At 47.0% G+C, this 22,713-nt stretch overlaps 1 protein-coding gene across 1 annotated transcript in view; it reads right to left on the bottom strand.

The window, feature by feature from the left end:
- GLE1 (GLE1 RNA export mediator) overlaps positions 1 to 22,713 on the bottom strand; it is a 47,906-nt gene that overhangs the window by 1,468 nt on the left and 23,725 nt on the right. Inside the window, exons 8-15 of the mRNA XM_006119031.3 lie at positions 22,188 to 22,306; positions 16,459 to 16,528; positions 15,491 to 15,633; positions 5,401 to 5,591; positions 4,044 to 4,173; positions 2,920 to 3,024; positions 1,440 to 1,522; positions 1,151 to 1,214 (exon numbers count right to left, since the gene is read on the bottom strand). Of these exons, the coding sequence (XP_006119093.2) occupies positions 1,151 to 1,214; positions 1,440 to 1,522; positions 2,920 to 3,024; positions 4,044 to 4,173; positions 5,401 to 5,591; positions 15,491 to 15,633; positions 16,459 to 16,528; positions 22,188 to 22,306 (905 nt within the window). The remainder of the gene's footprint in view (positions 1 to 1,150; positions 1,215 to 1,439; positions 1,523 to 2,919; positions 3,025 to 4,043; positions 4,174 to 5,400; positions 5,592 to 15,490; positions 15,634 to 16,458; positions 16,529 to 22,187; positions 22,307 to 22,713) is intronic.

Here is a 22,713-nt window from a genome sequence, read left to right as displayed (position 1 = left end):
GGGGACCTACCCGGCAGCGCCCCAGCTGTTCTGTCCCAGGAGTCCAGATTCAGCCGCTGTTGAAACTGATCAGCGGCTGATTCCAGGAAGCCAGGGGCAGAGCAACTCTGCCTAGGGCTTTCTGTAGTCAGCCGCTGATCAGTTTCAGCAGCGGCTGAATCTGGAGCCAGTTCCGACTTACATACAAATTCAACTTAAGAACAAACCTATAGTCCCTATCTTGTACGTAACCCGGGGACTGCCTGTAACTGCATCCAACACGGAAATGGTGGACTCAAGTTATGCAGAAAATTCTTCCAGTGAAGAATTTAAATTATTTTTTTAAATGGCATTGAGTACAAAAAAATGTTGAATGAACCCAGACACAGAAGTACTCAAGAATCTAGCAACAAATCCATCTCCAATTTAAGAAAGATTTATTTTCACAACATTGTGTGAGAAATTCTTGCTGCATACATTCCCCAATGTTAATTTTTAGATTGCCAGCAATCTTTGCTTTTAAGTAAGAAAATCACAAACTCCAGAGTCTCCTAGCTTCATATTAGTGCTAATCTATATTTGCAAGACGCTTTATTTTAATGTATATTTTAAATGCTGGAAAATTTTTCGTCATATAAATTGAAGGATGCCTATAATGGGTACAAAGCTAGATACAACTGTGTGCCTAGTTGTTCAAAAAAGTCTACTCTAAAGAAGATTGCCAGATAATAAATGTATTTTCTCATATGGTATCTAGTCTGTACAAAAGATACTTTGTGAATATACACATCTCAAAAAAACCTAGTTGCTATGAAATACAATGACTTAGTAAAGCCATGGATTTTGAACCTGTAAATCTACTCTCACTGCAATATCTGTAATCCCAGAAGAACACCATTTAATAACAAAGAACTTCCACTGAGAATCACATCCAATACAACTTTTTTTTTTTATGGGGGGAAGGGACAGTTAGAAAAGGGAGATGTTTTGGAGTCATAATAGAACAGATCCAGTAACAAAGAAGCCATATAAGAACAGAGAATGCATCAAAAAGTCATATTTATGGGTCTTTTGGGAATCCAAAGCCAGCATGGGATTTGCTGAATGAACAATACATCTTTAAGAAGGGGGGAAAATAGAGACTTTCAAGAATTTAAAGAGAATGCTTTACCTCCAAGAATTGCTTAAGTCGCATTAAAGAGCCCATCTGTCCAGAGATGGTAATTGCTTCAATCCTGCAGGGAGATTAAGAAGAGTGAGCTCCAAAACACAAAGACCCTTGTATTATTATTATGTATTATTTACATGGTGGAGAGGTCATGACAAATCTGGAGTAGAGGAGGGTGGAAGAATTGTCAGGAACACTCATGAACACTGATCTAGGAGGAAATGCTCCTAATATTGAAAAAAAATGACAGAAGTTTATTTGTATAAGCTTTATTTTTATATAGGTGTCATACCTGTGGAAATAGTCTTCTCTAATAAGTAGCAGCATCTTCCAGAATTGGACCTGGTACTGTTTCATAAGAGCATTACCACACACCTGGTAGACAAAACCATAAGGGTAATAGAAATCAGATTACAGAACTGGGGCTTATTAATTGAGAGACAACTTTTACAAATTCGTACAATACAAACATCTCAATAACTCATTTATAGTCTGAAACCCTCCACTCTAGAAACTGAATCACTCTAGAAATTCATCTGGACTGCCACAGAACAAGTCTCCAAAATCATTAGAAACCAAAAAAGAAATATCTCGATTTCTCAGTGCCAGGGAATGAAGTGCCCAGTCACTAGTGACAATTTCTGCAGACATGTACTCCAATTTGCCATTTTGATTGCTAGTACATTTGTTCATATTCATGTATTTATGAATATTTCATAAAATTATATTCCATATATTCCAAGATAAGGAAGCTCAGCACATTCTCTTTCCCACCCCAACATCATTATCAACACCATCTTGTTTCCTCATCTTTCACTCATGCATTCCATCGTGCCATCTTTAAGATCTCCTTCCTGCTCAACAATATCTCCCCAAAATAGTTCTCTTCCTTATCCATTTTGCCAGTTCTTTCTCTGGTCATGTCTCACTTTGATGATTATTGCAGCTTCTTCTCAGCTCTTCCCCTGGAGCCATTCAAAACTGAACTCACAATACAACCCTGCTGTCGCGGTCCTGCAATTCTATGGTGGCTTCCACCTTCTCCTGCATTAAATTATCTGCTCTACTTTCAAGGCTCTGCAGATTTCTGTCCTGATCTAAACCTGTGATCTTCTACAGAACTCCTTCTCTTGGCTACCTGTGCTCTACTCATGCTTCTTTGCTGGCCTCAATTTATTCTTCATCAGTTACTAGCTTGGTGCCTTATTTATGTAGCTTCATACCCTAGGATCAGTCTCAAATTAATGCACAAGCTCGCTCCCTTTCTTGCTGTAAAAGTCCACCTGTTCTGTGAAGCAGTCTAGTTAGGATGGCCATATTGCATAACATTCTGCACTGTGTTGTACAAGCCATTGCCAGGACAAATTAGTTTGGTTTGCAAAGTATATGAAGAATAAAAATAAGGAATTTAGATTGGCTTAATGTGAACTGCCTCAGCTGCTAAGGGTAAAAGTGTAATAAAAAGCTAAACACTGCATTGTCAGAATCCGGCTTTTTAAACAGATAAAACTGAAATATCACTGAGGGAGCTAGCAAGGGTCTCTTGAAAAAGGCTGTGTATGTTTTCAGAGTGTGGGGAAAGCAGAGGAGGAATGACTGGGCCTATTATAATGGCTGTAGGCAGCTGTCTCTGAACATACAAATATTATACAGTGATGTCCACTGTGTCTAATTGTATCTTACTGATACGAGGACCTAGGGACAGAAAGTCTAGTTATTCATCCAACTTATTTATTTTGCTGGTGAGGCTCATTCCAGATCACATCACTTACCTCTAAGAAATCAAAAAGAAGTGTAGCTGTCACATCAGAGAGAGGCTCCATGTTCAACATTTGAGCCAGCCAGCGCCATCCATGGCTCAGTCCATGAGGGTGAGTCTAAAGAAACAAGAAAGGTACTCACGACATGTTTGATATTGCAAAATATTGCCACCAAACTCTACCAGATTTTTCTCCATTTCCACTGGGGGCATTAGCATTGACCACTACTGAAAGACAGGATACTGGGCTAGATGGACCTTTGGTCTGCCCAGTCTGGCCGTTCTTATGTTAACTTGCTATCTAAGGAACAATTACTTTGGGACAGTACTTTGTACGTTTTCAGAATATTTTCTGATAGAGACCTGTATAAACATGAAGACAAACTCTTATTTTGTACTTTTAAAAGAATTTTTAAGAACAATTTCAAGACTTATTAGTTAAAACATAATTCTTCAAAAGCTAGAGCAGTTTTCAATTTGTCAATTTAAAAAAAATACAAGTTGACAGTGTCCCTTTAAACAGTTTCTCTCTATTCACAATGACTGATTTAAACTCTGTCTGGATCAGTTTTAAGCCACATTTTAAATAAGGTTAGTCAAAATTGTTCCCATCTTAAAAGCAAGTCTTTTTAATACAGGTTGGACCTCCTCTCTCTGCATCCTTGGGGCCTGACTGATCCCAATCAAGGGGATTTGCCAGACCAGGGGAGGTTCTGCCCAACATGGCCCATGGTGAATTCCTGCCCCATGCTAGGGCTCCAGCCCAGCACCACTGCTGCCTGCCTAGCCGTGGCTCCCCAAGTTGGAGCTCCCTAGCTGCCACTGCCAGACCTGAGAACCGGGGCTCACTGGCAGCAGCTGGGGTTGGGGCTCTGAATCCACTGCCGTGGATCCCTGCCACACGGGGCAGAACTCTCCACTGCATCACCCACCTCTCTGTATCCCCCTCCCACATGGGGCTCCCAGGTGAGTCACCGGTCCCCCCCCCCCCCCCCACCTGCTCCACAACCTAACCTCCCTATACCTGGGCTCTGTAGCCCAGGAACATCCCTGGTCCTGCCAGACAACGGATGTTGCTGGATTAGATAGAGACTGCCAGTTAAAGGAGGTAAAACATTTTAAGTGTTATTTACATACCCCTTGTTTGTTTCCATAAGGCCATCGTAGTTGAATGATAGCAGCATAAAGACGGATCATTCCAGACATTCGTTTCAGGAAATTATCCTGCTGCTCTACCTTGGAATCCTTAACTTGATAACCAAGTGTCCTGTGTATTAGAGGAAAGATATTCTAATATGAATACACCAAACCAGGTTCACTGGTTTCCCAAAGTGAGCTCAATTCTCAGCCTTCTTTAACAACTCAACTTTAAGACTCAGGATCTGCTGAAGCTGTGCAAGAATTCATGTGAAGGTTACTTATTAAACACTGAGCTGAGTAGTCCAGTGTCAAATATACTGCACATTATGGACAATACTATTTAAAAAGCCACAATTAGGGCAAACACTGATAAACATATAGCCCTTCACCAGAAAATTAAAAAGTTGGATGAGCAACTATGCTAAAGGTCTGGTCCTCTCGTCAGAAAGGTGCTATACGACACAGTGGTGACTCGTGAAAGTGAGAACAGCATGAAGGGGCACTGGAACGTTCAATATATCTGGCACCTTATGGCTACAATAGTGCCATGTGAATGCCTGTTATCACTTTCAGTGATGTAAGTCAGAAGAGAGTGTCATGATCTCCCGTAAATGTAAACAAACTTATTTGTCTGAGAGAATGGCTGAAAAAGAAATAGGACTGAATGTACTTGTAGGCTCTAAAGTTTTACTTTTTTTACTTTTAGTGCAGTTATGTAAACTAAAATAACTTTACATGTGTAAGTTGCACTTTCATGATTAAGAGACTTCAATACTTGTATGAGATGAATTGAAAAATACTATTTCTTTTGTTTTTTTTCCAATGCAAATATTTGTAATAAAAATACAAAATGAGCTCTGTACACTGTTTTGTGTGTTGAAATTGAAATCAATATTTGAAAATATAGAAAATATCCAAAAAATCAATGTAAATAGTATTTTATTATTAATAGTAGGATTAAAATTGTGATTAATCACTTTTAATCTCACAATTAATCACAATTTTTTAAATTGTTTCACAGCCTTAGTTGACACATGATTTTTAGAGGGGCCAAGATATTTTAGTGACCATAGCATCCACACAACAGCAGACAAACTAAACACACCTGGCCTGATTTCAGATTTTCAAGTAATGTCAAACACAAGCATAAAGCATAAGGTTCTATTAGTCTATATTTGGATTCTGTATTGGATATTTCAAAACTAGACCAGTAAATTGTCCTCTGAGGAAGGTGAGGTGAGAAGGGCAAATGAGGGGTAATGTAAGAAAACATCTATTTCTTCACTTTCTCTACCAGCTAGTACCCTCAGCCCTTACAGAGCTCCAAAGAAGCCCTTCTATGTGGAAAAGTTACCTCTGATACTCTTCTATGGGAGTCCCCTCCTTGAATGCAGGGTAAAACGGTACAGAGTAGGGGCACTTTTTGTGCATGTGAGCTAAAATGAGGTCTCCCACCCTGGGGTGTAATTCCCAGATTCCTGAAGCCACCACAGCAATTGGGAAAGCTGCCTCATGATGAGAAGCCACTTCCTCCTCTCCTTGTTTCTGAAAACATTAAAAGAAACACACACCTCTTAAAGTTAGTGCTCAAAGACAAAAATTTAATTTATTTCTTGGTTCACATATATCCTTAACTTAAGGCTCTTCATACATTCTGTGGACATTCAGCAACCCAATATAGAAGGACAATACAATCTGCATATCCTTGCCCAAGAGATACAGATGCCCATAAACCCTTCTTCTTTATCCTCATAAATTTCGAGGATAAAGAAAACGAGTTAGGGATTAGAGACAATATTTACAAAAGCCTATAGTTAAGATTACACAAGTGTTTCCATTCTAAAGGATTTCGAAATTATTTCGAAAGAACGCGGCTTTTCTTTCGATGGCGGTAAACCTCAATTTACGAGGAAGAACGCCTTCTTTCGAAAGTTCCTCTTTCAAAAGAAGGCGTTCTTCAATGTAAAGAGGCCGTCTTCGAAAGAGAGCATCCAGACTCGCTGGGTGCTCTCTTTCGAAAAAGCGGATTTCTCTTTCGAAAGATCCGCCTGCAGTCTAGACGCGATCTTTCGAAAGAAGCCTGCAGTCTAGACATAGCCCAAGTTGCATGGCTGCACAGCTTCATAGATGATTAATCAGCCTTGCCCAGTCAGAGGTCAGGGAGCTCACTGACTGGGTAGGCCTGATTAATCATACTGTGACGCTGCACTGCAGCACAGCTTAGAGGAAACATTGCTGGTGGCTCCCCCCGCCCACAGAGCAGCTTTACTGTGGGCCCTGGGAGTGGGTTCCCACAACCCAGGGAACCACAGCATGTAACCTGTGGCCAGGGAAGGGGGGCGGAGCACAGGAGCTGCTCCCACTGGCCAGAGCAGCCCCTGCTTGCAGTGGGCCACACAATGCTGGAGCAGCCCCCTGCTTAGGACAGGCGGGGAGCTGCTCCAGCCCCTACCGGTTAACCTTTTACATCCCTAGTAGCCCCTCAGTGGGAAGTGATGAAAATTTGGCAAGGGCAGATTGCTGGAGTACTGAAAGACATCTGCAAATTCTTGTTTCAAATTTGCCAAGTTACGTTTTTAGTACAGTAAAATCCTCACCATTCATCGGGGTTGTGTTCCTGGAACCACCACATATGGTGAAAAAAGGAAGTTACTCACCTTGTACAGCAACGACTGTTTTTTAAGGTGTGTCCCACCATGGGTGCACCACTGTTTGTGACGGGTGATCCCCGGAGCTGCAGTTCGGAGCTTTTTGTAGCAGTTGACAGTTGGGCTGCACACGTGCAGGAGGTGCCTCACACTGCTGATAGTTGGCACCTCGCGCAGCAGCCCAACCTCCCCCCCTTCAGTTCCTCGTCTATGCCCGAGTTACTGAAAACTTCAAGTAAAGGGGAGGAAGGGAGGGTCATGGAGCATCCATGGGGGGGACACCTCAAAGAACAGTTGTTACTGCACAAGATTAGTAACTTCCTTTTCTTCTTCAGATGATGTCCCCATGGGTGCTCCACTGTTGGTAACTACAGAGCAGTATTCTGTGAGGATGGTGGGTCTCGGAGTTACTGCTTAGCGTCAGAAGATAGCACCGCTGTAGCCTCTGCTGTATCAATTGCTATTTGAGGCACGATAGCATAATGTCTACCAAAGGAATGATCAGATGACCATGTGGCCATCTGGTATATGTTCTTGAGGAGGACACTGTTCGGAAAGCGGTAGATGTTGCAGCGGCACATGTGGCGGGTGCTCTAGATGGAGCTAGTAAGTGTTTATTCCGGAGAAAGTAACGATGTAGCATACAGGTTACTATCAACTTGGAAATGCACTGCGTTGAAATCGGAGTGCCCTTGGAGTGGTTTGCAAGGAACAAGAAAAGTGGAGATTTGTGGAACTGTTGCGTTCTGTCAATGTAAAAAGCTAGAGCCCATTTTTACCCAGGAACTCAGTAACGACAATGAAATTGATAGAATTTGAACTAGTATCTGATCTCAATTTTGATTTTGTTCCTGACACCAGAAGCACAGGTCCCCCTGACAATTGTACCTATCACCAGTGGATTTCTTATGGACCCAATAAAAACACAACTCAGATATAAATTTAACCAATCTATTAAAGAATTAAAACAGTACACAACATATGACAACACAAACCAATGACCCCAGTACAACCAGTAAACAGTAAACTAACTCCACACCCTCAAACGAGAAGAGAGAAGATAGAAAAGGAATCCCCAAACACAACAAGGTAAGTTAAAATGCTTTACAGGTGTCTGTCTGGCTTCGATGGAAGATAACCCTTAGCAGACGGAGGGAAAGATGCAAGCAGCCTAGGACCTTCTACCATTCAGCAGGGAATCTGTTGTCTGGGAGGAACACTAGATGATCCCACGGAGATGTTATTCAGGCTCAGGTCAATCATGGATTCAGGTCTGGCTTACAGAGGGCTTTCACCACAGGGACCAGGCCAGGATTCCAGAGCGGGCAAAGGAACCTAGGAGCTCTGCTGGATGTCCCCTAAACACAAATCCCCACACCCTTTGGTGGAGACTGAGAAGGGAGGCACCCACAGCAGCTCCGAAATTCCTCTCCCTTAGGCAGCTTCTATCTTGCAGCCAGATGGTAGGCCTCACTCAAGCCTTCGTCACGGAGTGACAGCAGGACAGGCAAGAAGCAGCAGGCAAGGGCCGAAAGATCAAGCAGCAAGGTTGTTCAGAAGGAGCCAAGCCCCACCTCTCAGACTGACAGTCCTTTTAAAGTTCCTTAGGTGGGAAAAGCAGCAAGGGGGCTGAGTGCACTGTCTCTGTGCCATGTGCAAAATGTCCCATGCCATGTGCAGCATAGTGCACCTCTGAGGTGATATCAGCTTGGCGGGAAAAACCGAATGAAACTGGCTTTTGGTGCAGGGCACAATCCAAGATGGAGTTGTTTGAAACAAGATGGAGTCTAGCATAACAAAATGGAGTCCATTATAATATACAGATCCTTACATTACCGAACATTTAAGTTGTGCAGGGTAGCATCTCTGTGGGATGTGTGAGGCTTTGGGTAGAACATAAGCAGGACTATGGGCTCTTAATATGGAAGGAGGTGCTGACTAAAGCACAAACTATGGGTGCAGGCTTAGGGTAACTTTGTCTTTAGTGAATATAGTATATGGCGGGCCCATCATGAGAGCCCCTATCTCACTAACCCTCCTCGCAGAGGTGATGGCCACCAAGAACAAAAATGCAAAGAATTGTTGAGTCCCCCCCCTCAAAAAAGATGCTGCCCCTTTAAAAACCACGGGTTGGCTTTTTGGCCACATCAGCCATCTTGCCAAGGCCATTTTGCCGTGCCAGACAGCTCCCCTACACCCGGTGAGCACAGGGAGCCGGGGGCCATTTGTAGGGGCACATGGGGTGGCTTTGCGAGCCACGGGAGAGGCTTCGCGAGCCACACTTTCAGGGGTGAAGAGCCGCACGCGGCTCATGAGCCGCAGGTTGGCCACTCCTTGTGTAGAGTGTGGGGTTGGAGGTGAAGTAGTTTGCTCCCGTTTTGAGACAGAAGGTCACGTTGAGCTGGTAATGGGAGATCAAGCCTGTCAACTGACATGTCCTGAAGGTATGGGAACCAAATCTGTCTGGACCATGATGGGGTATTAAGATGACTCGAGCTGTATCTGATCGAATTTTCCACAGGATCTTGGAGATTAGTAGGACTAGGGGAAATGCATAGCATAGAGGTTTGTTCCAGACAATTAGGAAGGCATCGCCATGGCTCTCTCACCCAGCTCTGCTCGAGAACAAAACTAGCAACACTTGGAATTGTCCTTGGTTGCAAAAAAGTTGTGACGGGGTGCACCAACCCCGCACTGGCCAGGGAAGGGTTAACTAGGCTTGCTGGGCTGAAAAGGCCCCTCCCCCGCAGCCCTGCTGGGCATGCTCTAACTTCAGAGGCAGTATAAAGGCCGCAAGAGCGGCTCAGTTGGGGCTGGTCACTGAAGGGGAAGGAGCTCCTGCAGTAGCAGAGGAGCAACTACCTTGGCTGGGCCACCAGAGCTGAAGCCCCAGCAACAACCAGAACCACAACCGCTGCACCAGCCTGAGCCGCTGCCACTTCTGCTGCAGCCACTGTGCCCACCGCAGGTCTCCGCCACTGCACCAGCTGCCACGCCCGCTGCAGATGCCATACCTGTCACAGCTGCTGATGCTGCAGCTTTCGCTGAGCCAGGTGGGGATAACGGAGGCCAGCAGACAGGGATAGGAAGTAGCCCAGGGCAGGGAACAAGAAGCCTCCCAGAGAGCTCGGCATGCTTCGGGGGCAGCTCTTTGCTGAGCCAGTGATGGGAACCACCTACCACTGATTGGACTCTGGGCTAGGGCCCGGTGGGAGGAGAGGGCCTGGCTCCCCTACCCCACTCCTGCCACCCCGCAGAGAGGGGAGCAATTCGTGCGAGCAATAAACCCGGCCAGTAGGCCATATGTACCTTAGACTGGGGACGTCAGAGACTCAGCCACTGGGCCATAGTTACCCCGGACAGGGAGTGCGGTAACTCACGGGGTGTGGAAGCTGATCAACCCGCCCCCACTTGGGGGCCCGGGCTGTGGACCCCGCGACAAAGGTCTATTGCTAGGTAGCCCCATCTGCAGAAGATAGACTCCATAGCAATTGGGTGTAGTTCCCACTCGTGGTCTGTGGTAAAACTGCGACAATGTCTGCCATAAGGTTGTTGACTCCAGGTAGGTAAGATGCCTCGAGGACACCACCATGCTGGATGCACCAATTCCAGAGGCGAATAGCTTCCATGCAGAGGAATTGAAAATGAGCGCCGCCCTGCCTGTTTATGTAGAACAGTATTTCCCAACTGGTGCTTTGTGAAGCGAAAGTAGGGGTTCCACAACACTCCCCCGGCTCCTCTGAAAGAGAGAGCGCCAGCTAGCCAGCATCTTAAAGAAGCAGCACACTTGTTTCCCCTTCCTCCCTGGCGATGCAGAAGGGGTGCCAGACAGAGGTGACACACTAGTGGGGTGCCAGACAGGGGTGACCCCATGTGACCCATAGCAGGAGCCGGTGCATGCTGCCTGAACAGCTGGGGCTGTGGCACCCAGTAACTTAGTTCTGCGGCCTTTCTGCGCGGTGGCAGGGAGGTCAGGAGACCCGGGTCTGCGCAGCTCTGACTGTTCAGGCAGTGAGCTCTGCCCTGGGACACCTTCCCCCCGCCCCACTTCCACAGGATGGTATTGTGGAAGTAAGTTGCTGGAGTGCAACAGCCGCTGCTGTTCAGGCAGCGTGCACGCCAGCTGTTTGGGGAGGGGAAGTGCAGTCGCACACTTCCTGGAACCCAGAGGTGTTGCAGGATTGCTAGGTACTGGTCCCAGATGCCCCTGTCCTCTTCCTAGACCCCCCACGAGTACCCTGTGCACACCAGCACTGTTCCCAGTACCAGCAGCACCCTGCCACCCACCCCAGTGCCCAGCAGGACCTTGTCCCTGACCCAGCACCCCGCCACCTGTGCCAGCATCCTGCCACCCAGCAGCACCCTCTCCCTGGCTCCAGCACCCATCAGCACAATTGGGACCACATTAGTGAGGCTTGGGAGTTTTGGAGGGGTTGTTTTTTTTGGCATCTCACTTGTGTGGCCCCAACTGACTTTTTTCTATGGGTCAGTGACCCTTGACTCAAAACAGGTTCCCCGCCCCTCTCATAAATAAAGACAATGCTAAAACCGTTTGAATTTGACATAATATTTTATTTAAAAATTAAGCTTGGCCAACATGCCCCCAATTGGGGCCAAATCCCCATAACACTCCTGCTCCACCTGGCCCCAAATCTGAGCCTATCATACACTGGAACCCCCTGTCCTGAACTTCTTACATCCCCAAATTCCTACATCCCCGGTCTTCTGCCACAACACTCCTGCACAATCCACACATCACAAATCTGTGTCCGGAGCCCATTATACTCAGTCTCCTTGCTCTGAGCCCCTCACATATCCAACCCAAACTCCTGCACCCTCACATCCACAAATCTGTGACTTGCTCAGCACCCCAACCTTCCACCTGAGCCCAACACTCCGCAGCCTAGAGCCCCCTCCCCGAGCCAACATTCCCTTCTCCTGCATCCAAATTCCCTCCCAGAGCTTGCACTTCTCACCCCTTCCCATACCCAAATCCCTCATTCCCACCCCAGAGCCCACAACTCCTGTCTCAACCCAGTGAGAGTGTATAAGGGCTGGGGATAGCAAGTGATGGAGAGGAGGGGAACAGAGAGGATGGGGCTTCAAAGGGGTGGGGTCTTGGGGAAGGAATGTGATTTTCATGCATTGGTGGGTTCCCCTTTTTTTGGCTTGACAAAGCTTGGAGGTTCCTTGAAATTCTGAAAAGGGTCCATTGCCAAATAAAATTGAGAAACACTGATGTGGAACATGGTTGTTGTGTTGTCCGTTAAGATCCATACAGTGAGGTTCACAATGTTGGGAGCAAAGCATCTGAAGTGTTCCTGACCGCTCAAAGTTCGAGGAGATTGATATGTAACAGTTTCGTGCGGTGACCATCTCCCCTGCACTTTGTGTTGTCGAATGTGTGCTCCCCATCCTATTAGTGAGGCATCTGTGGTAACTTATACTGATAGTTCAGGCTGCAGGAAGGAACTCCCACAAGGAGGTTGTGGTGTGCAGTCCACCGTTTGAGGGAGTCTAGTACACGTGCCGGAATGATGACTCACTTCCCGAAGTTAGCCAGTGCTGCATTGCACGCATACTGGACAACATACATAATAGCTGCCATGTGGCCCAGCAATTCAAGACTAATTTCTCAAATTTGCTGTTTGGTGGTCTGCGATCCGGAGGAGTATGCTTGAGGTGGGCGCTTCTTCTGGGATCGCTGCCTGGATCAGCTATAGTCATATGGCTTCTGCAGGGGGCTGTAATAGCGGTCCCTATTCTATTATAAGGAGTGCATCTCTTTCTGCGGCATGGTGGTGTGTACATGCCAAGAGTGCGATGCATGGTGCGAGAGTCCTTACTGCTATGCAGGATCTCATCTGTGTTTGCTGCGAATAGCTTCTGTTTATTGAAAGAGAGATCTTCCACTTTCATCTGTAAGTCTTTAGGCACCCCGGCTCCATATAACCAGGAGGAGGCTCTCCTCCTCACCACAGCTGTGGCCACCGCTCTGGCCGCCATGTTAGCAACATCTATGGTTGCTAGTAGAGCAGTGTGGGTGATAGTGTGTCCCTCATGAACGATTGCCATGAGAATTGGCCTTCTGGAGTTGGGCAGGTGTTCCATGAGTTCAGCCAGCTTAGAATAATTATCAAAATCATGGTTAGCCAACAGTGCAGAGCAGTTTGCTATTCTAAGTTGCAGCGTGGCTGATTAATAGGTCTTCCTGCCAAAGATGTCTAGCTTCTTGTACTCCTTGTTATTGTTTGCAGATCTGAGCTGAGGGGCCTTGCGAGTGTTGATTCGCTGCACTCACCACCGGTGAGTTTCGTCGGGGGTGGGGAAAAAAGAAAATCCAGGTCTTTGGGAAGGACAAAATACTTTATATCTGCTTTTCTGCAGGTGGGATGTACTGAGGAGGGTGTCCACCAAATGTCATCAGATACCTCCATTATTGTATCATCAATAGGGAGAGTGATCTTTCCTTGAGAGGACAGGAAAACGTTCTGTAAGAGGCGATGTTGTTTTTCTCTTACTTTCTGGAGTTGAACCTCCTGGCTAATGGCTACTCTTTTAAAAAGTTCTTGGAACTGTTTTAGGTCATCTATAGAGTTGGATGCTTCTGGTGTCGCAGTCTCATCGAAGGGTGAGGATGAATTGTCCTCGAATGTCTGCCGTTCTTGTGTGACACTATCACAGTCAGGGATTTGACCCTCTTCATCCTCCTCCGAGTCTACCAAAGCCGGAAGGGTATGGATTGGAGAGGCTGGAGGGAGCCTCCTAGGCGAGACAGATGTGCTCCTAGGATGGCGTTTGTGGGGCTCCCAATAGTCCCACGATGTCCACCAGGGAGGGGGTAGTAGAGAGGGAGATGTTGCCATTCTGGGTACCAATGAGGATAGTGAAGTCTTTCATTTAATCAGTTTTGACATTACCATGAATGTTGGAGATGAATGTTGTGAAGAAAAAACACTGCCTTGATCGTATTCAGCAGCTGCAATGTTCCTCTGTGTCAGTGGAGGCCCAATGTCACATAGGTATGGACCTACTGAGTCAGTTGAAAACAGGGGAGCCCCATTTGGGAGTGTGGGGGGAGGGGGAGAGCTCAGCTGAGTGTTGTAATCTTCAGGTGTTAATATAGTATTATCCTGCATTTGCACAGGGTTTTTATCCTGCTGCAACTGTGTTAAAGCCTCCAATGGGGAGGGCTTCCCTGTAGATGGCTCAAGAGGCAGTGTTGAGGATTTGCAGAGCCATTTGGAAGGCGGTTCTGTAGTTCTTGGCAGCGAATGCTGCGGCGCTGATTTCTGCAGTGCTGTGGTCTGCCAGCACGGTCCTTCCGGTGCCACTGCTGAGCATGCCAACCCCGAGTTGGTGGGGGTTGTGGCTGCTGCGGTGCCTAGTAAAGATTTTGCAGCCAACTTCTCTGGTGCATGCCACACATCCCCGGTGGTCAACCTGGGGGACAGCTTTGTAGGCAGCAATCTGGCAGGCGAGACTGTTGCCCTGCAATGTTTGTGGGGCAATGGTGACACAGACCTGTGCTTCAGGTCTCCATGCCTCACAGCTAGTTCAGGCTGCTCTGAGGTTTGCAGTGTCCTTTCAAACATGATCATGCAGAGCTGCATTTCATGGTCCTTCCTGGCCCTGGCCGTGAGGCTCCTGCAATGGTCACATTTTTGGGAGGAGTATGTGCCTCCTCCAAACATCATATGCAGGAATCATGCCCATCTGATGCTGGCATGGGTTCCTTACATTGTATACGCTTTTTAAAGCCCTGAGGGGCTGGGCATGGTCGGTTGTCGTTAAGGCTCGGGTGCCTTCTTTTCCCTCTTTTTGAGGTAGAGAGACAGAGACAGACAGAGAAAACCTGGCTGAGGGAGTGAGGTGGTCCATCAGCTGAAACAGCATGCTTGTTTGTTTGTTTTTTTGGAGCTGTATCAATTGATCAATTAAGGGCAATAGCCCAGAAGGAAGAGCAATTAAATAGCAAGTATGTGTGAAGAGACAACGCCTGAGGTGAGAGATCAGAGCTCCATCCACAACCAAGAGTGGTTGAAGAGGAACTGAAGCGGAGTAGGGGTCAGGCTGCTGCATGAGGCGCCAACTGTCAGCAGCGCGAGGCACCTACTGCACGTGTGCAGCTCAACTGTCAACTGCTACGAAAAGCTCCGAACTGCAGCTCCGGGGATCACCCATCACCAAAGTGGAGCACCCATGGGGACATCACCTGAAGAACTGCTAATACTGGTGGTGGTAGCTCCCAGCCGCCACGGTGAGTGCAGAGGGAAAGGGGCTGACCACTGTTGTCACTGGGTAACATTCCTCACCCCTATGCCTGCAGATGGGGTGCAATGGGGAGGATAGGAGAGACCTGTGAATACCCGAAATCCAAATAGTGATTCTGTGAATTGCAAGGGTTTCTTATAGTGTATTTTGGGCATATAGATAGGGTTGTGCTATATAATATGCTAAACAACACACTAAATTCCACTGATATTGCACATGCTCTCTCTTAAAAAAAAAAAAAAAAAAAAAAAAAACAAGTGTAGAGTAAGTTGAGGGTCCAAAAGGGCCTTACCTCTTTCCATAAGATATGATCAAGTGCATGAAGAAAAAAAGCAAGACTTCTCTTTTCCTTAGGCCAAAAAATATATCCCCCTTCTTTCTAATCAGAGTGAACATAGCCTACCAGGTCATAAGTTCCTAGGAGTTTTGTTTTCAATAGTTGAGACAGACAGGTCAGCATCCCAAAGAATCTCCAGAAGTTTTGCTTACCCTCACCACCCCCATAAGACAAGGTGTCCTCACCACAAATTTCTCCGCCAGTTTGTAATAAACAAAATCCAGACCCTGTGGATGATGAGTCACCGACACAGTTCGCCCTCCACACTGAACAGACTTTCCAGAGAGCAGGTTATTGATTTTGTCAAATATCTCTCTCAGCTGAGAGCCTGTGAATATATCATCAAGAGTGCATGAACACACAAAAGATTAAAAGTTGCCAACAAGCAAGCCTCAAACAAACCACATGAGCAGCAGTAAAACTAGCACCAGATTCTGAAGGGAGAGGGTAAAAATCCTCATGCCCAGGTCACTGTTAATATTTCTACCGCTAATCACTAGAACTGAATTGTGCTAAACAGAAAGACGACCCCTCCCACCTGGGGAAAATACTCTCCCAACCGCAAATACAAGTTCAGACAGCAAAGATATGGTCTCTACACACACAAGCTCTCCAAGGGTGTGTCTAAACTACATGGCTCCATCGATGGAGCCATGTAGATTAGGCTGATCGGCAGAGGGAAATGAAGCTGCAATTTAAATAATCGCAGCTTCATTTAAATTTAAATGGCTGCTGCGCTGAGCCGACAAACAGCTGATCAGCTGTTTGTCGGCTCAGCGCGCTAGTCTGGACGCTCCCGCGCCGACCTGAAAGCCCTTTATCGACCTCCCCGTTATGCCTCGTAGGATGAGGTTTACCGGGGAGGTCGATAAAGGGCTTTCATGTCGACAGGGGAGCGTCCAGTCTGCCCCGATCTGCCGACAAACAGCTGATCGGCAGAGCAGGGCAGCCATTTAAATTTAAATGAAGCAGCGATTATTTAAATCGCGGCTTCATTTCCCATTGCCAAACAAACAAATCTACATGGCTCCATCGACGGAGCCACATAGTCTAGACGTACCCCAATGGAATAGCAATGCAGAGATAGAAGGCAGCCTCAGTGTGCCTCAGATAACAGCATCTCAGGTGGGATTTTTTTCAGCATTTTCCTGACCTGCTATCGTAGAAATCTGGCTCACAGGAATGCTGGCTGCTTTCTGGAGATCCATTCTGATATTCTTCACCTGCAGAAGATTGTAATAAGCTGTTAAAATCATTTCCTGATCAAGCCTAAAGAGGCAGATTACAACAGGGAAGACACTGCTCATGAGTGGTCCAATTCTACAAGGCTGCATTCAGCATTAACTCCCATTGATTTTAATGGAAGTTAAGAGCACTCAGACACAAAGGAGGCATACAGGTCCTTGCCTTTTAAGTCAGCAACGTGCCAGTCTCCTGCACAAAAAAGATTTAATGACTAATGGAGCCTCCTTGAAGATGAAAGGATGGTATGTAATTAGGACTTGATCACATTTCCCAGGCTGCCAGTCATTGGGGGGTGGGGGAGGGGGATAGCTCAGTGGTTTGAGCATTGGCCTGCTAACCCCAGGGATGTCAGTTCAATCTTTGCAGAGGCCATTTAAGGATTTGGGGCAAAAATTTGTCAGGGGTGGTACTTGGTCCTGCTGTGAAGGCAGGGGACTGGACTCGATGACCTTTCAAGGTCCCTTCCAGTTCTAGGAGATAGGCAATCTCCATTATTATTATCTTGAAAAGCTTGCAAATGAAGTATCTGATTTTTCAAAGATAGAAAACAAGTATATATTATGCATTGGGGAAGAGGTAGACACGTTGAAGGACAGGGATAGGATCCAGAGTGACAGACAAATTAGAGGATTGGGCCAAAAGAAATCTGAGGCTCAACAAGGACAAGTGCAGAATCCTGCACTTGGGACGGAAGAATCCCAAGCATTGTTATAGGCTGGGGATCAACTGGCTAAGTAGCAGTTCAGCAGAAAAGGACCTGGGGATTACAGTGGATATGATTCAACAGTGTGCCCTTGTAGCCAAGAAGGCTAATGGCATATTAGGGTGCATTAGGAGGATCATTGCCAGCAGATCTAGAGAAGTTATTATTCCCCTTCATTCAGCACTGGTGAGACCATATCTGGAGGGTGGAGGCAGGAAAAGGGAATAAGGGAATTTGTGTGCAGCCATCTCAGTCTTGTTAACAAGAGAGCAAGAGTCAGGCTAAGTCTGTGGCCTGACAACGCGAGATCTGTAATTAGACGCTGCCTTTGCCTCTCGCCTCCAAACAGAGATAAGGATAGAATGCTGACTCTGGCAGGGACCTTGAGATAAGGAGCATCTGGATGCAACTAAATAACTGTTAGCCATTGGTGTTTGTAATGGGAAGGAGACTAATTGTTATTGTTATTATATCTAATAGACAGTATATAAACTGCTTCATAATTGCTTGTATTCGAAGATCTGCCTCGGGGGGGGGGGGGGGGGGGGGAGGGGAGCTCCCCCCTGTCCGAACCAGTTTTTCCCTTGCTGCAGTTTGTAATAAAACTGCCTCTGGCTACTTGTTGCTTACAAACTCAGAGTGAGGACAATGTTTTCTTCCACAGGAGTACTGCATCCAATTCTGGGGCCCCCACTACAAAAAGTATATGGATGCATTGGAGAGGGTCCAGTGGAAGGCAACCAAGATGGTTAGGGGGCTGGAGCACTTGACCTATGAGGAGCGGCTGAGGGATTTGGGCTTATTTAGTCTGCAGAAGAAAAGTGTGAGGGGGAATTTGATAGCAGCCTTCTACTTCCTGAAGGGAGGTTCCAAAAATGATGGACAGAGGCTGTTCTCACTAGTGACAGATGGCAGAACGAGGAGCAATGGTCTCAAGTTATAGTGGGGGAGATCTAGGTTGGATATTGGGAAAAACTATTTCACTAGAAGGGTGGTAAAGTACTGGAATGGTTTACCTAGCGAAGTGGTGGAATCTCTGTCCCTAAAGGTTTAAGTCTCAGCTTGACAAAGACCTGGTGGGGATAATGTAGTTGGGGTTGGTCCTGCTTTGGACAGTGGGCCGGACTCGATGACTTCCTGAGGTCTCTTCCAGTCCTAGGATTCTATGATTCCATTGAGAGGGCAGCATCAAATCAACAGCATCTAGACCAGTTGTCTCCAACCTTTTTAACCTCAAGATCACTTTTTCAACTTAAGTGCAAAGTAAGATCTACCTCAAACCCAAATATTCTTACCCCACTTCCCTCCCACCCCTTCTTTGAGGCCCTGTCCCTGCTCTACCCTTCTCCATGGCCTCACCCTGCTCACTCCATCCCCTTTCATCCCCCATCCTCACTCACTTTCACCAGGCTGGGGTACAGGTGCAGGCTCTTGTCTTGGGCCAAGGAGTTTGGAGTGTAGGAAGGGCACTGGGCTAAGCCCAAGATGGGAGATTGGGGTCCAGGAGGCATTTCAGGGTGCAAGTTCTGGGAAGGATTTTGGGTGCAGGGGATGCACATCTGGGGCAGGAGATTGGGTGCAGGAAGTGGTTCATGGCTGGGACAGAGGTTCAGGAAGCAGGCTCTGGCTAGGCACTGTTAAACTGAGATGGCTTCTGGGTGGTGGAGCAATGGAGTTAAGGCAGGCTTACTCCTTCCCAGGCCCTGCACCACTCCTGAAAGCAGCTGGCATGTACAGCAATGGCTCGGTGGCATCATGTGCTGCCCCTCATCTACAAGTACTGAGCCCACAGCCTCTACTGGCCACAGTTCCCCATTCTTGATCAATGGGAACCGCAGGAGTGGTGTCTGCAGACAAGAACAGCATGTGGAAACCCCCTGCTCTGCCTCTCAGGGGCTGCAGAAACATGCCCACCCAGTATGTGTTGGGTTGGGAGATGCGAGTGAAGGATAGTGAGAGTTTGTGAGAATGAGAGAGAGACGCAATGTGTGTGTGTGACAGATTTGCATTGCCAAGCTCCCTCCATCCCCTTCTCTCTGTGTGGAGATAGGGACACTCTAACATCAGTGTCCTCACCCTCCCACACCCTTAACAGCAAGCAGGCGACTCCCAGGGAGGCCGCTCCAAAGCAGAGGGCAGGAGCAGCCTGATAGTGGGTGGAGGGGCAATGGAAGTGCCAGCGCTTGATAGCTTCCTGGCCAAACCATTCACGATCACCTGTCAGAGGCTCCAAGATCTACCGGTCGATGACCACTGGTCTAGGCTTTGCTCTGCTATAGCATTTTTTAATTAGAAATTGGGCATGTGCTCAAGCCTATAATGCAGCCAGAAACTTTTTCTGCAGTATTTTAAAAAAATTACTATGAAAGCACAGTAACTGCTGCTTAACATTTTCCCATCTCAAGGTTTCAACTTCATTAAAACCTAAACACTTCATTGAATCCATGGGATTTGTTAAACAAACACTATCAACTTAGGCTTAAATAAAGATCTTAACTGGTTAACACACTATAAAAGGCCATTTCCCCATTTTTGATATTCGCATTGCCACATCAAATGCTGTGAATGACACATTTACCCTGACAATTAGCTTAATTAACACTGATCTACAATTGATAAGTAACTTCTTTTGCTCTGTTATATACCCTGGATTCTGTATTTTCCATTTCAACTCATTGACGAAGTGGATTTTACTCTCAAAATCTCATGATCTAATACATTTATTAGTCTCTAAGGGTATGTCTACACTACAAAGTTAATTCGAACTAACAGCCGTGAGTTTGAATTAACTTTGATAGGCGCTACACATGCAAACCGCTAGTTTGACCTTAATTCAAACTAGTGGAGCGCTTAATTCGAACTAGGTAAACCTCATTCTACGAGGACTAATGCCTAGTTTGAATTAAGGGCTGTGTAGCCACTTAATTCGATCTAGTGGGAGGCTAGCTCTTCCCAGCTTGCCCTGGCGGCCACTCTGGGACAAGCTAGGGAAACTCTTCTGCCCCCCTCCCGGCCCCGGAGCCCTTAAAGGGGCACGGCCTGGTTACGGTGCCCGTGCCAGGTGCAAGCCTGCCAGCACCCAGCCAGCAGACCCTGCACCTGGCACGGCACCAGCCAGCCACCCGCTGCCACCCAGCCCTCCGCCTCTTCCCAGGACCAGGCTGGCAGCTCCCAGGAGCCTGCCTGGGGCCGCAAGAGGTGGGCGCCCACCTGGTCTAGTGTGGAGATCATGGACCTCATCCAGGTTTGGGGGGAGGCCTCCAACATCCACGACCTACGCACTAGGCACAGGAAAGTGGCCATCTAGGGCAGGATAGCTGCCAGCCTGGCCACCAAACGCCACATGCAAACCCAGGAGCAGGTCTGCATGAAAATCAAGGTGGTCCACTGAGACCCCTGATCCTGAGCTTAGAACATAAGAATGACCATACTGGGTCAGACCAAAGGTCCATCTAGCCCAGTAGCCTGTCTGCCGACAGTGGCCAACACTAGGTACCCTGGAGGGGATGGACCGAAAACAATGACCAAGCCATTTGTCTCATGCCATCCATCTCCAACCTTCCACAAACAGAGGCCAGGGACACTATTTCTACCCCCTGGCTAATACCACTCCATGGACCCAACCTCCATGACTTTATCTAATTTCTCTTTAAACTCTGTTATAGTTCCAGCCTTCACAGCCTCCTGCAGCAAGGAGTTCCACAGGTTGACTATTTGCTTTGTGAAGAAGAACTTTCTTTTATTAGTTTGAAGCCTGCTACCCATTCATTTCATTTGGTGTCCTCTAGTCCTTCTATTATGGGAACTAATGAAGAACTTTTCTTTATGCACCCTCTCCACACCACTCACGATTTTATAGACCTCTATCATATCCCCCCTCAGTCTCCTCTTTTCTAAACTGAAAAGTCCCAGTCTCTTTAGCCTCTCTTCATATGGGACCTGCTCCAAACCCCTGATCATTTTAGTTGCCCTTTTCGGAACCCTTTCCAAAGCCAAAATATCTTTTCTGGGGTGAGGAGATCACATCTGTACACAGTTCTGAAGATGTGGGTGTACCATAGTTTTATACTTCCCCTCCTCCTTCTTCCCCTGGCTTCCCCCTTCCAGCTCCCTCCTCAGGTTTCCCCCTCCCCTGTCCCACCCTCTTTCTTCCCCTCTCCCACCTCCTTTTCCCAGTCTCCCCAGAGGTTAATCACCCCCCCCTTTTTGTTAAATAAGAGAGTATCTATTTTTGAACACACGTGTCCTTTATTTTTTACATCAGGAACGGGGCTAGGGAGGGGTAAGTGGAAGGGAGGGAGGAATGGGGTACGAGCCCCCGATGGGGAGGACTGGGGTGGCTCTGCAGGCTCCTCGGGGTGGAAGCTCTCTTGCAGCCCCCCCGATTGACGCCCCCCAGATGGCAGCCTGCGGCAAGTGCAGCCAGGCTGATGGCCGAGTGCTGTGATGTGCCGAGTGTGGGCACTCAGGGCACTCCAAGTCAGGACTGCTTTGCTGTCCCTCATCGAGGTAGACAAGCGAGCGAGGAACCCTGAGAACTGTCTGTCCATGGTGGGGATTGGGTTCCTTTAAGCATAGCCCTAGGTTAGCCTGAGACAGCAGCTCCACACTAAGTCCTAACCTGATGCCCTGCCAGCACTGCTTCCGGCCAGCCTTAACTTCGGTTCAGGGTCCACTCAATGTGGACATGCTAGTTCGAATTAGCAAAATGCTAATTCGAACTAGTTTTTAGATCTAGATGTACTAGTTCGAATTAGCTTAGTTCAAATTAACTAATTCGAATTAAGTTAGTTCAAATTAGTGCTGTAGTGTGGACATACCCTAAGGTGCCACAGGACTGTTTGTTGATTATACAAGTGGAGAAGTAGAAAGAAAAGGGAGAGAGGGAGTTTTTCTAACAATATTGATCATCAGGATTCATATCACAACCATACCTGATTGTCTTTGCAGTCAGTCAGTCCACTAAATGAAGCAACACACTGGTCAGAAGCATCCTGCAATTGCTGGTACCACTGCATAGTGCTCTCTGCTGCCTTAACCTGAAGTCCTAATACTAGACAAGAAAAGCAGTCACATAAAATAAAACTATTACCATAACAAAGATATCAGAAATCCTAACGTCCTACAAAAATTATCAAGACCCAGAAGTTTTGAGCAGTTATTGTTCTTCACAAACAAATTTAGAAAGGCAGTTATATTTAAGGCTAAGGGGGTGGGCAATAATTTTTAATAGTGGGAGGGCACACCAAGATTTTGGCAAGTGGTCATGGGCCACATTTCTATTGAAGGGATTTGGGATCTGGGACAGAGTTCGGATGCAGAAGGGAGCTTGGGGTACATGAGGGAGTCTAGGTGAAGGAGGGGGTTGTGATCTGGGGCAGCGGTTTGGGGTCCAGAGTCCAGGAGGGAATATGGGTGCATGAGAGGATTTTGGCCTGAGGGAGGGGCTCTAGGAAGAGG

This window comes from Pelodiscus sinensis, chromosome 22, assembly GCF_049634645.1.
Source record: "Pelodiscus sinensis isolate JC-2024 chromosome 22, ASM4963464v1, whole genome shotgun sequence".
NCBI classification, from domain to species: domain Eukaryota; kingdom Metazoa; phylum Chordata; order Testudines; family Trionychidae; genus Pelodiscus; species Pelodiscus sinensis.
This window is presented reverse-complemented; position numbering and strand designations above follow the sequence as displayed.